Source organism: Paramormyrops kingsleyae, chromosome 3 (assembly GCF_048594095.1).
Source record: "Paramormyrops kingsleyae isolate MSU_618 chromosome 3, PKINGS_0.4, whole genome shotgun sequence".
NCBI lineage: Eukaryota > Metazoa > Chordata > Actinopteri > Osteoglossiformes > Mormyridae > Paramormyrops > Paramormyrops kingsleyae.
This window is the reverse complement of record NC_132799.1, coordinates 27,671,752-27,685,135: the sequence shown is the minus strand read 5'-3', so window position 1 is coordinate 27,685,135 and position 13,384 is coordinate 27,671,752. Positions and strand designations below refer to the sequence as shown.

Genomic DNA, 13,384 nt, shown 5'->3' with positions numbered 1-13,384 from the left:
TCAAATTCAGGTTACGCTCAGATGCTCCCCCGGTGAACGGTGCTAAAGGAACAGCCTTTTATCTGCAAACAAACAAGCGACGGTTTGAAGGAAACGCAAGTCTGAGGCCTTGGGGAGAGACGTCGCTTTTTTATCTGTCGAGGCGCAGATGTACAAACTTCCAGTGAACGTCGCCTTCGCCACACCTGACTCTCAGATTGCGACAAGTATCTGAAAGCTTGATAAATATGCAATTAGAATAAGGCAACAATGGGTTCTTGAACTAAATGTGTAATTTAATCAGTACAGATGAAAGATGAGAAAAAATAACAACACAAGCGCATAACAAGCCTCTTGTTAAATACAGAAATTAAGCAAATGACAGGAGAACAGACGTTATTTCAAAGATTAGCTGGTGAGTGGAGATCAGTTAGACCTACGCTGGCTCTGGGTCTCTAAGACGAACCCCTAGTTTTCTCAAACTTCCTCAGGCCTTACATGACAGCAAATAAAGCACCAGCACGCATTCGATCGACCCCACGCCGCGCTTGGGGCCGAAGGTGGGGATCTTTATCCTTATCGGTAACCTAGCAACCTCCCCCCGCTTCCGGGTTACACCTTACCCTTGACATCACACCCCGTCTGGCCGCAAATCACAAAGGGCGCCGTGAAAGATAAAACAAGAGGAAAGACACCCCAGGCAAAGAAATGCCGACCTAAATTCACCCTGACAGGCGAGAGGATTGAGATGGATCCCGACGGGAAGAGTGATGACTGATCAAGAAGGAAAACACAAACAGCACGCAGGAGACAAGCCGGGGGTACGAGTAAACGTGGAGCGCTCTCGGGACCCCGGGGGCGGGTGGCAGCCGCCTCGAGTGACAGCCGCGCCTCGGACTCGGCCGCGATGGATAAGTGTGGCGCGCATCACCGCTGTGGCGTGCCGCTGTCACGCGCTAACGGCGAAATCCTGTTACGCAGCGTCGTCCTTCCAGTCAGGAGGCAGATGCTGCAAATGAATGGAGTGAATATTCCTCCTGACTGACATGGGCATGTCAGGGTAAAGCACATGTCAGGTAAAGATTTTGCCTTTGTATGTTCATCCATGTTAGGAACCATCCATCCATCCACAGAGACGTGAGCTTGCAGGAAGAAGCACAGGGCAAAAACCCCAACCAGGGTGACAGTCCATGGCAGAGCACACAGACACAGACACACACACACACAAACACATACACACGCACACACGCAGAGACACACACATACACACGCACACACACACACAAACACACACACTCTCTCACACACGCACACTCACACACACACACACTCTCACACACGCACACACAGACACTCTCACACACGCACACACACACTCTCACACATGCACACACACACACAGACACTCTCTCACACACACACACACAGGCAACTTGGAGACTCCGCTTTGCCTGGCAACGTGTGAGAGGAAATCTGAATACCTGGAGGAAACACACACAACATGGGGAGAACATGCAAAACTGCATGCATACAAATCAGCAGATAATCCCACACTGGTTACTGCCTGCCTCTAATCCCACACTGGTTACTGCCTGCCTCTAATCCCACACTGGTTACTGCCTCTATACAATATACTGCTCCACAAAAGCAGAACACAGTGACCACACTGACAATGAAACTGAGAAAAGGTGCTTCAGTTTATCTAGACCGCCAATCCGTGTGCGATAGTGTTTTCTTCAAAACCGAGCATAGCTGAGTTTAGATAATTTGTCCTGAAATAAATATGAGCATAAGAGACCTGACTTTGGACAAAACCCAGTTCTGAAGGAAAAAAAACAAACTTATGGTGTTTCATCCTTTTAGGACAGTATGAAGCGTCATATTTTGAAGATGATCCGCCAGTCACCTTTCCTGTGTCAGCTCCCTGTTTCCGCAGTCCCACCCTCTACACCCCCCTTATAAAAAAAATATATATCTGCAGGTGCCCCCCCACCCATCATCCATCCTGCTCGCCATTTAAACTTTCAAAACCTACTTACCATGCAGCCTGCATCTGGGATCAAGGCAAACTATTGCTTTTTAAAGTCAGAGGAATATTTCAAATGAAGCTTCTGTATGTATATCCACCATCCATCCATTCTCCATGGGAGTTAATTTAATGCAGGCTGTTATGATCTACTTAAATGTCTGTTTATAAAACCCATTATAAATAAGCTTTTTTTAAAAAATATATAAATAAAAAAAATCCATCCATCCATTTTCTGCACCCACTTGTCCTATTCAGAGTTGTGGTTGGGGGAGAGGTCCAGAGCTTCCGGTTGCAAGGCAGAGAACCACCCAGGACTAGGTGCCAACCCACAGCAGGGCACGGCATCCACAGGGCACGCTCACACGGCATCCACAGGGCACGCTCACACGGCATCCACAGGGCACGCTCACACGGCATCCACAGGGCACGCTAACACGCCATCCACAGGGCACGCTAACACGCCATCCACAGGGCACGCTCACACGCCATCCACAGGGCACGCTCACACGGCATCCACAGGGCACGCTAACACGCCATCCACAGGGCACGCTCACACGCCATCCACAGGGCACGCTAACACGCCATCCACAGGGCACGCTCACACGCCATCCACAGGGCACGCTCACACGGCATCCACAGGGCACGCTAACACGCCATCCACAGGGCACGCTAACACGCCATCCACAGGGCACGCTCACACACCATCCACAGGGCACGCTCACACGCCATCCACAGGGCACGCTCACACGCCATTCACAGGGCACGCTCACACGCCATTCACAGGGCACGCTCACACGCCATCCACAGGGCACGCTCACACGCCATCCACACATATGCAATTCGGTACCTCAAGTTAACCTCAACAGGGTTTTGGGCTGGTGGGGGGGGGCAACTGGAGTACCTGGAGGAAACCCCATGCTGACACGGGGTGAACATGCAAACTCCACACACACAGAGCCATGACAGAGAGAGACTCGAACCCTGGTCCCGGGAGGCAACAGTGCTAACCACAGTGCAAGCACGCCACCACATCTTTACATCCATTTTGCTTTATAAATATTTATAAATTTATATGCAGATTAAATTTTTTTATATATTGCACTTGAATTTAACTGCTGTTTAACTGATAACAGGTGGCACGGTCTAACACGATTTCAACATTGAGCCAAATTGCTGTGTCCGACCTCAGTGTCTGTTATAAAATTTGAAAAATAAAATGTGTATCGGCGTACTCCTGCTTTCTCTCACAGCAACAGATGCCACAAGGGCCCAGAAAGGTCCCATTAGTCATCCTGCAGCGTTTCTGTGGAGTCGGGACGACCTCATCGGCTTGCGCCGGGAATTCTGGCCCGTTAACGGAAAACGTATAAGAACTATGACAGGCACATCCGTTTCCCGGGCGAGGCGGCGGCCTGGCCCACTTTCTGACAGGGACAGAGCAGGACGGAGCAGGGACGCACGCTGGTACCCGCCTGCACGGTGGAACCGCGGACCCGCTTCCGCACGTCCGAGGCGGCCGCACAGCTGCTCATTATCGGCCTTCTTTTAATGTAAGCACAGGTTCTGGATGCAAGGCCCCCGGACTCCAGGGGGAGATGGATGCCTCATTAGGCAGAACACGAGGCGCATTTCCTGAGCAGGGAAGGTACACGCGCCACGTACAGATCATGACATATGTTACCGCTTAGCGGTAGATAAAATCTCATGCTATGATGCCTCGCCAGGCGAATGCCAGGCTCATGAATATAAGAAGGACCAGATCTAGTGAAACAGACCCTACAGAAACACGGAGACTCATTCGCTGAGCTGACACCCCTTCCCACAGCGATTCATCTTCATGACTCTTTTCCCAGATGGGTGACATCTGTGGCCCTACAGGGATTTGAGCTATTATCCTTCTGGCTACGGGCCTAACTGGCCTGATGACCCCTCAATGGAGTTCAAAGACGGGCCAGAGGTTACAGGACTGGACTCACTGGGTAAAGGTGAAGAGTTCACGTCCCATTTTGGCGGTCAGACAACGTACCACAGCGATGCGGGTATGAACTGGAAGCTGAACGGCATCCGACACAAAGCAGCCCAGTTCGCTCCATCTGTCCCACCTTCCTCTCCATGTTCCTCGAAAAGGTCGCTTCTCTCCCCACTGAGTGAAACTGCGCCGTGGATCAAATTCGCGCAATTTCAGCGCATGGGGCTCAGTCTGATTAAAATTCACCACCACGGCCCGCCTCATGCAGGTCTCGCAAATATTTAGCTATGGGGTTTGCGAGACCGAGAGATGTAGACATCTCAGCGTGGGGTGAAATCAGGCGACGGGCCCAATCGCTCACAGTACCTGTGTCTTGTTACCAGTCATATGACACTGGGATCTGTTTTTTTCCTCTCAGGTGCCAGAATAGACACCCAGAACCTGACAGCTGAGTCCACACCCTGCTGGGGCCCTTTCTCCAGCCAGACGTTCATTTTGTCGCTCTGTAATACCCTCGTCCTGCAGCCCAGCCAGCTATTTTCTGATTCGTTCCTCTCTACGATTGTGCTAACCCCATCTCTACAGTCCCTCTTCCTCGCTCTCAGCCCCGGCTCTCCGCTCCCCATCCCATCTGGAGCCAGTCTCCCCAGTTTGTTTACAGGCCTCCGTTTCTGACAGTCACATAGGTGGCACTACCTGAAGTCCTGGTTTAACCGAGGACTTACCGTGGTCAACCAGGCCGCGCGAAACGTTAATTAAATCCATGCTCTTCGATTCAGTACGGAATCATCTGGAAATCAAACCCACTCAAGGAGAGCCTGGCCCGTATGCGGAGGGGGAGGGAGGGACTGAGGATCATCCCAATTTACGGAAATAATCAAATCAAGCAAAACCTTGGGAAAATGACCCTTCCTTGATACCAGCCCTCATTATGAACCTAGAAGGGTCCCATCTGACCCGTGTCGCACAGTTACTCCAGTTATTCTGGTGCTAGCGGTCTCAGTACTTTAAGAATTTAATTTATTTAATGTATTTATGTATTTAATCCGGAATCTAATCCTCATTCAGGGGGTTTACCTAAAGAAGGATTCATTTAAATTTGATCAGTTCATTCCTGTACTGTGCTTCAAAACCAGCAACTTGAACTTCACCTCTTGGTATAATTTCCACTTGAGGTTATGAAGAGAATGATTTTTTTTTTGTGGTTCTTTCACCAGAGATCTGCTGACAGTGTCATTGTCAGACTTTCATTATTGGCCGATGGACTAAGGCTTCTGAATTACAAAATTAACAGTAAATGCTGTCAAGACTTGGCTTTCGCATCGGCGCTGCTCCGTCGTGCTTCTGAAACGTCTGTCTGAGAGATTACGGAAATTACATTTTTCGGGGCTGACTTAAGGGAATCTTGCAAGGACCTGGCGTTTGGGTGCTGTTGACGTCTGGGGGTCGTCAGTCGACTCCCCAATTCGCGCTTCTCAGCTGGATAGTCGTTGCAGGAGCTGGTGCGAGGTTGACAGGCAGAAACAAAAAAGCCTGTGATGCATGAGGGTAAGCAACTGGGCTTTAAGGACATCGCATTGCCAGAGAGATTGCTGTTTAGGAGAACCCATCACCTTATCCTGCTCAACTATGGGGGCATATTGAACAACCACTGCTTTACAAATAGAATAACTGGACTGGTTACCCTCAACAGGGATGACACATGGGACTTTGGCCCCTTCAGTTGTGCAATTCATTAGGAAGCACAGCTGGAGAGTTCAGCTACCGATTCTAAACATCTAGCAAACCCTTCAATGGATTCCAGCCTTCTACAGAAACAGAAGCGCACAGTGTCTCGTTGTTAAAATACCTCAAAAGCACGTTAAAATTAAATTCTCTGTTTAGCCTTTGCATTATGCAAAATTCAACACAGTGTGAATAGCGCAGTAATTAAAAGACACACACACACATAAAACGGGTCTACATGCTATTTCGGCGAAAACTTTTAATTGGATTTCTTCAATTAGGTCTAGGCCGTCATGGGATTTGTCTAAGTGTTTGAAATGCTGGGACTCGTTTTAAAGAAACATTAGGAATAATTTTAAATTAACTGATATAGGAATGTGAAAATGTACGCCACAATAGCCCTCAAATAACTATGCATCGGAATGTGCCGGATATGTCAAAATTCTTCCAGGAGGATAACTTGAAGCGACAAAGACGCTTTAATTACTTCACAACATAGCTGTAATTACATACGTCTGAAGACTAATCAAATGTTTCTAAATTCCTTCCTGCACACGCTCTCCTTGAATTAGGAAAGTACCACTAAATGTCATGTAATTGGGTCTCCAGCAAGGGTGTGCTTACTGCTGTAATTAGGGCCAATAGGGAAGCAGAAGAAAGACTGCGATTGCACGACCGATAACCTGACAGATCGCATGACATCATACACGTGGGGGGGGGGGGCGGGGGGATATTTATATTAAAGCATGTCTGCGCTGTGATAGGATACGGATGTGCTAGCAGGGAACGGTAATGAATTCAGGCAGTCAGCCAGACTTCTGTCCAAGTTCTGGCACATGAATCCTCTACTGTAGCCAGTATGGGGAGGTGAATAGTCTCAGTACTTCTGATGAAACCTTAGCAGGTTAATTCAGGCTTATGAATTAATTCAGGCTTATGATTAACTGGGGTCAAAAGTTCTTAGAGTTATAGTGCTGGTGCAACTAGGTTAGAACCTCAAAAACCCCAAGCAACAATGCTGACAACCTTCTACAGGTCATCAGAGTACGTGACCCAAACCCTACTCTGGCAGTGGTCCCGCAGAGAGAGCGTATAACCTCGCTGGGGTCAAGGCCACCCGACCCCCATTCCTCTTACTGCTGCATGGAGCGACATTATCCTGCCAAATCCAAGAAGAGTGGGAACAGCCAAGTTGAGGGCAGGGACACATGCCTGTGCTGTGTGCTTTTTGCTTCCGAAGGGTATGAGGCACCCCCCCCCCCAACCTCCATGCCGCTAAGCGATTAATACGCCCGGTCGTTAACGCTGACGGCGGCGGCTCTTATTAGATGCGATCTGACAGCGGCTAAGCCAATTAAGGCAAGGCTGATTAAATTCACCCGGACACTTCAGCAAAAGCCAGGATGAAGTCAATTAATAGGGCTTGAGGGCGAGACAAGGGTTAATCAGTGACACGAATCCCAGTCTTTTCTCTCATTCTCTTCGACTGCCGATCCCCCCGGATCTGGCGCCTCACACTTGATCAGAGACGTGGCCGGTCCGAAACGAGCCGGCAGCCTTAATCAGTGGCTTTCCAGTCTCCACAAATAATTTGGAGCAGTGAAAGTACACAACAAAACAAAAACTACCCAAAAAATTCACGAGATACTCCCTCTGCACACTTTGAACTTGTGTTGCGCTCGTGGCTGTTACGCAGTAATCTGGGGGTTCCCAGTCTAATTTGCTTCGAGATGTACGCTGGTCCATTATTACAAATTAGCCAAGTTATACGACTTCATTTGGTATCCAATTCCGTTAGTTCAATTTTCTTTTTATGTACATTGAAAGCTAGCCGACCTCTTAAAACTGCACAGGAACCCATAGAAAGCCAAGCTCAATGGCTTGTGACCAGCCTCATTTAGCAGAAAAGTCGAAGCGGAAGTGGCAGCAGGGAAAAAATCTGGGTGTAAAAAAGAAAAAAATAAACCATCTCCCAACGTACCGTCTCTGCCGAACTTTTTCATCTACTTGTAGTCAGGCTAAGAACAAAGAAATCACATTTAAGAGAAGAACTGAATAAACACTGAAGGGCACAAAAAGGGCTAACAGGAAACCCAGGATGTCACAAGGAGAATTTCTACGCAACATTCACCTGTTTCTTGCATTGTTGTTTATAAACAATACAAATAATATCTGATTCGCATTTACATTCACTCGTTTAGTAGATACAGTAGTAGATGCCCAAAATGATGCACAAATGTGAAAGCTTGGAATCATGATGCAGAGTCAACCAGCATCCGGTACCCATAGAGCAATTGCGGTTAAGAACCCATAACATACCAGGTACTGGCAGAGATCCTCCTCTTGGTCCAGTTCAACCATCCATTAATTTCCTGCAATCACTTCTCCTGTTCAGGGTCGGGGGGGGGGGGGGGGGGGGGGGTCCAGAGACTTTTGCAGACGCTACAGACGCAAGGCAGGGAACAACCCAGCATGGGGGGGCAACCCATCGCAGGGCTCACTCACACACCATTCACACACACACTCACACACCATTCAGTCACACACTTACACACCATTCACACACTCACACACCATTCATTCACACAGCATTCACATACACACTCACACACCATTCACACCTACGGGCAATTTGGCAACTCCAATTAACCTTTGTTTTTAGACTTTGGGGGGAAACCGAAGAACCCAGAGGAAAACCCACAAACAACATGGAGAGAACATGGAACCTCCACATGGAGTCATGGCGGAGACTCAAACCCTGGTCCCAGAGACATTAATGTTCGAATACAAAGTGCTTCAAAACGAATCGCACTCAGCTTCTTGCATAAGTGCTCTGACACACGCCTTTCACATGAAATTGTCCCAGCACAACAATCCCAAGCAATCGAGCACTAGGAAGACTGGGTCAAAAAAATTCACACAGAAGTTTTCTCTGATGATTCTGTTCCTTCCTACCACCTGAGTCTTCAAACACCCGTCAATTTACCTTTTTACCCCCCCTCCCCCCCCCAAAACCACAGAGGAAGATGAATCATTGTCACACATCTAGCGACAGAGTAATGAGACTTTAATAAATTATGTGCACATTTTAAAAATGTGCCATGTTCAATCTAGGAGAGTGGCCCTTTGATAAGGCAGTTAAGCAGTCACTGTCACAGTCACTGTCACTGTCACAGTCACCTGCCCATAGCTGTTCCCTATGCACCAGGTGGCCCTGTCTGCAACTGGGTTTTCTTAACAGGATTATAGATAGCATGCAGTTGCATGCATTTATCTCCGAGCAGCTGATGTGTTGGTCCTGTATAACCTACACTCCTCTTACCGTCCTTTAGTGTTCCATTTTTCAGCAGCTGACTGAAAACTCGACTGATTAGCATTAAGAGAAAACTCATCCCTGAAAACACCTCTGCCAGGCACCAGTGCCACTCAAATGTGCATTTGCAAATGTGACACGTGATTGATTCACGGCCTATGAGAGGCCCAAGGCCTGAGGACAAAACATTAAAGGAGCACTCAAAGAATGAATCTTTTGCAATTGCAAAAACTCATTGACACAATACCTTTCTAAGGTCTCTTTCAAAAAAGACTGTATTATATAGACTACTTTCTGCTCAGAAGCTATATTTCATTACTTAGCGAATGATTCTCCAACAGCACACGACCGTTAAGATTTGGGAGGAAATGTATTATTATAACCTGATAATTATTACCCACGAAAATGGAAAAATAGCCATTTCAGACTTTAAAGTAAACGTGTTTGGATATTACTATTCATGACTGTTGTTGAGGATGGACATATTTAATGTTTTCGCAAATCCTTTACGTGCTTTTTGACGCCCACTCGCAGATGAGCTGGAATCGCTTATTGTTTGTTCTGTGCGGCGTGACCAGCACAACGATTTAATATATACGACATATTTATGAAGAGTCTGTTTAGGGAGTACGGAGGGTGCGCTCCGGGAATTCCCTCATGCTACCGGCAGTCTCCTTCTGCAAACCGTATCCAGCAATCGGACAGCTCAGTGCGCCGGCTTCAGGACCACGGACAGCTCGCTGGACCTGACCGGGCCCCTCCAATCGACTGATGTTCGCAAATGGGCGAACTTTTGCAAAACCAAAATGCTTCAAGGTGCACAACTATCAAGAGAAATTCATTGCCTCACATCAAGGCATTTGGAGTGTGCAAATGTTTACCTCTAAAATGAAGTGTCACTGCTGTTCAAATAATTCATACCCACTTTTATCCCTCAACACTAAGCTCACCCAATGGACCACGATTCGATTTTTTTCTATAGACTATATGAGGTCTGCATTGACTGTCCACATGAATGTAAAATAACTTTTCACTGGGCAGGAGATTTAAAGACACCATCCAGTTATATGATACACAGAACCTGTAATGAGTGTTAAAATTAATCGATTAATAGTTAATTGTTACTCAGCAAGGCATAGTGAGCTTTGCGCGCTTGCCACCGCGATCAGGTGGCGCAACAGTTACTGCGCATACGCGGCGCTACGGCGCATCAATGCACATCAAAGCACAATTTCACATGGTCACGTGGCCGGACAGCGCCGCCACAGTCAGCACCTACCCCAGCGTCGTCATGGTGACGATGGTGTACCAGAAAGCCGCGGGGATACTGGTGAACTTGCTGGCGGTAGAACCCTTCTCCGCGTAGAACATCACCGTGGCGAAGATGATGATGGCCATGGTCAGGGAGAAGAGCAAGAAGCCCAGCTCGGAGGCGCAGCTCTTCAAGGTGTAGCCTAAAATGCGCAGCCCCGCCGAATGGCGGGAGAACTTGAAAATCCGGAACACGCGGAAAACCCGCAGGGTGACAAAAGCCCCGCTCACGTCCTCGTTGTCGGTCATCACTAAGCCGATGTAGTAGGGCATGATCGCGACCACGTCGATGATGCTCATGACGCTCTTGACGAACTTGTATCTGCTGGGCGCCGCCAACAAACGCAACAGGTACTCGACCGTGAAGATCATGACACACGCTGTATCCAAGCAGAAGAAGGCCAGGGCGTAGCGCTCGCCGCAAGATATATCCTTGACCCTGTTGGGCGAGGACCCACAGGGCACGGTCTCCACCACGTTGGCCATGACGGAGACGGCGATAAAGAAGCCTGTGACATAATAAAACACCAGGGCCATCGTGCTGGTGTGTGGGTTTTCAAATGCGCGCCACATGGACTGCCGTAGTGTCATATCCGGCGACACCAAATCATTATTATTCTCATTGTCCTCGTCGTCCTGGATGCGCTCCGCGTTTTCCCGTCGGCGATCCTTGTACTCTTCGTAGCAGCAGTCTCCGATGATCTCCGGTATTATCCCAAAGAAGGCCAGCTCTTCGTCGTAGGCGGAAATGCACTCATGCCGGGGATAGTGCAGTTTGCCGGTGCGGTAAAAATTAAGTATGTGTCTGAATATGTCGGGATCTCGGTCAAAGAAATACTCATTACTCTCCTCGTGGAAGAAGAAGTCTCTCTCCGTGCTGCCCAGCAGAGTGTCTGGGTACCGCTCCAAAGTGTTCCTCCAAGTTTGAAACTTGGTGCCGCTGACATTGAGGATTATGAGGCCGTCCTGCGTCCGCCGCTTCTCCCTCGGGGGCGTCGGCATAGGTGCGCTCGCCACCGGCATCCATCCTATAGCCGCAGCCCGAGCAAAGGGAAGCCAAGCGGCCACTCCCGCTGCCATGCTGACCTCGCTTTTCGGCAACTTGGTCCAGCCGAGTGACAACTGAAAGTCCCGCTTTCTGAACTTACACAGCTACGGTGCGGCGATGAAAGGACATCTACAGATCGATAAAATTGAAAAATGCTGAAAGGCGCGGTAGGATTCAGCAAAATGACATTAAGTAAAAAATTCTAAACACATTTACAGTTGTGCTCCGATTAGTTGGACGTGCATAAAAATATGCAGATATACAGCAGCCCGTGCCTGCGATCTGTCCCTGTGTGCCAGATCAAAACTGTAGCACAATACAAAGTAGGGGAAAAAATCCGTGAACCTGTGCTTTGAAACGTAATCTGAAGAGATGCAGATCATGCACTATTTCTTTGTTTTGCATTTTCCCCCAAATATAAAGTTAATTTAGTATTAACGTTTAAATTGTTTTCTGTTAAATTGTTGAATTGCCACTCACCTTCGCGTGAAACTGGTTTATTGAAAAGAGATACATAAAGGCGGTTTTCTTCTGTTTTACAATCTTCAGGGGGAAACAGGACAAATACTCAGGTTTTCCCGCAGCAATAAACCGGAGAGTATTGTGAAGGAGCAGCTTAATTCCTCCTCAGGAATGTCAGAATGAACCAGCAACAAGTTCAAAAACGGATCGAGGTAATCACGCCTGACTTGAACGCAAACCCACCCGCACAGTCATCAGAGGACACGCATTTTCCTTCTGCATTAGTTCCCCACCAGGAAGCAACAAGATGGGGTCTCCTTCAGTGCCTTTTCTCCTGTATGATCCTCCCCAAAAGAGAAGCACAACTGAGCTCCTTTCATCGAGCGCAAGACCACCCTGGCGAGCCGGGGCACCGGGTTTGTGTGCTAGTGCAGGCGGAAAATACGGTAGCCTATCACTAACGGGCGCCGCCTGTTCCTTTGGAAATGTCACCGATGCCGATACCTGGAAATAATAAAACAACAATCAAGCCATAGACATCCAAAGTCGTTAAAATAGCTGACAGATGCACACAGATCGAGTCGCCCCCGGACAGACTTGCATAAACGTTGAGCTCTAGGATAGACCAAGTTGCCCTCGGTCCTGAAAGCAACAGCAGCGTGTCACGTGTTGCAACTATTAGCTAACTATTATGGATGTAGCGAAGCCGTCGCCGCTTAAATGCGTCCTTTGGTGTCTGCATGACAATAACGGCGACCGCAGTACAATTATTAATTTAAGTCAGGCGGTAAAGTTTTCTTCTCCCATACTCAGGGTTAAGCTTCTCATTTTAAGGTCCGAACTCATATCGGAGAGCTTTTCATTTCACAAAAGAAAGCTCATAGAGGGAGGAACTGCAGGTGACGGCTGTTGACTTATGAGAATTTTTGCTCGTAGAAAATAAATTTTAAAACGAATAAAATAATACACATAAATTACATAGACGCTTAATAAAATGCCGCTAGATGGAGACAACCCTTAATACAGTCCGAGCATACCCAAAACCCCGAGTCCCCTGCCGCTTTCCTGAAACTGAAATAAAGAAATACATCCCTCACTTGGCTCTGCTTGAAATTATTCTCTCACAGCGCAAGCGTACTCCCCGCTGTCCCAGAACTGATCCAGAACCTCTAGGTCAATGTCGTTTTATTGATTTATTGTGGGGCACCATACACTAATATCGCACCCAGAACAAACGCTACATTTATTATAAGTTAATGCTTATATAGGTATTTTTGCAATTAAACACGTGACATTTTTAAAGCCGTTGATCCACGAGGAGACGGGGCGACACCGCATCCGTGCGTTTAATTCACGGAGATCGGTGTCTGTTGCAATGCAGTGGGGCTTTAATGAATAAACAACACCGACCGAAGCTGTTTGATATCCCCGTAGCCTATTTGCAGATTTGAATCATGACTACAGAGACATTATCGCGCCGCCACCATATGGCAATTCGTCATTGACAGTTCGCTCACACGGCATGCCGTTTATTAAAGAGGATATACC

General features: G+C 47.9%; 1 protein-coding gene across 2 annotated transcripts in view; it reads right to left on the bottom strand.

Annotated features, from left to right (window-relative positions):
- kcnd2 (potassium voltage-gated channel, Shal-related subfamily, member 2) overlaps nucleotides 1-11,928 on the bottom strand; it is a 98,498-nt gene extending 86,570 nt beyond the window's left edge. Inside the window, exon 1 of one of the 2 annotated variants that reach the window (XM_023812758.2) lies at nucleotides 10,295-11,928. In XM_023812758.2, the coding sequence (XP_023668526.1) occupies nucleotides 10,295-11,406 (1,112 nt within the window). In that variant the 5' untranslated portion in view covers nucleotides 11,407-11,928. The remainder of the gene's footprint in view (nucleotides 1-10,294) is intronic. The other variant, XM_023812757.2, reaches the window with a different exon arrangement.
- Nucleotides 11,929-13,384: the final 1,456 nt, after the last annotated feature.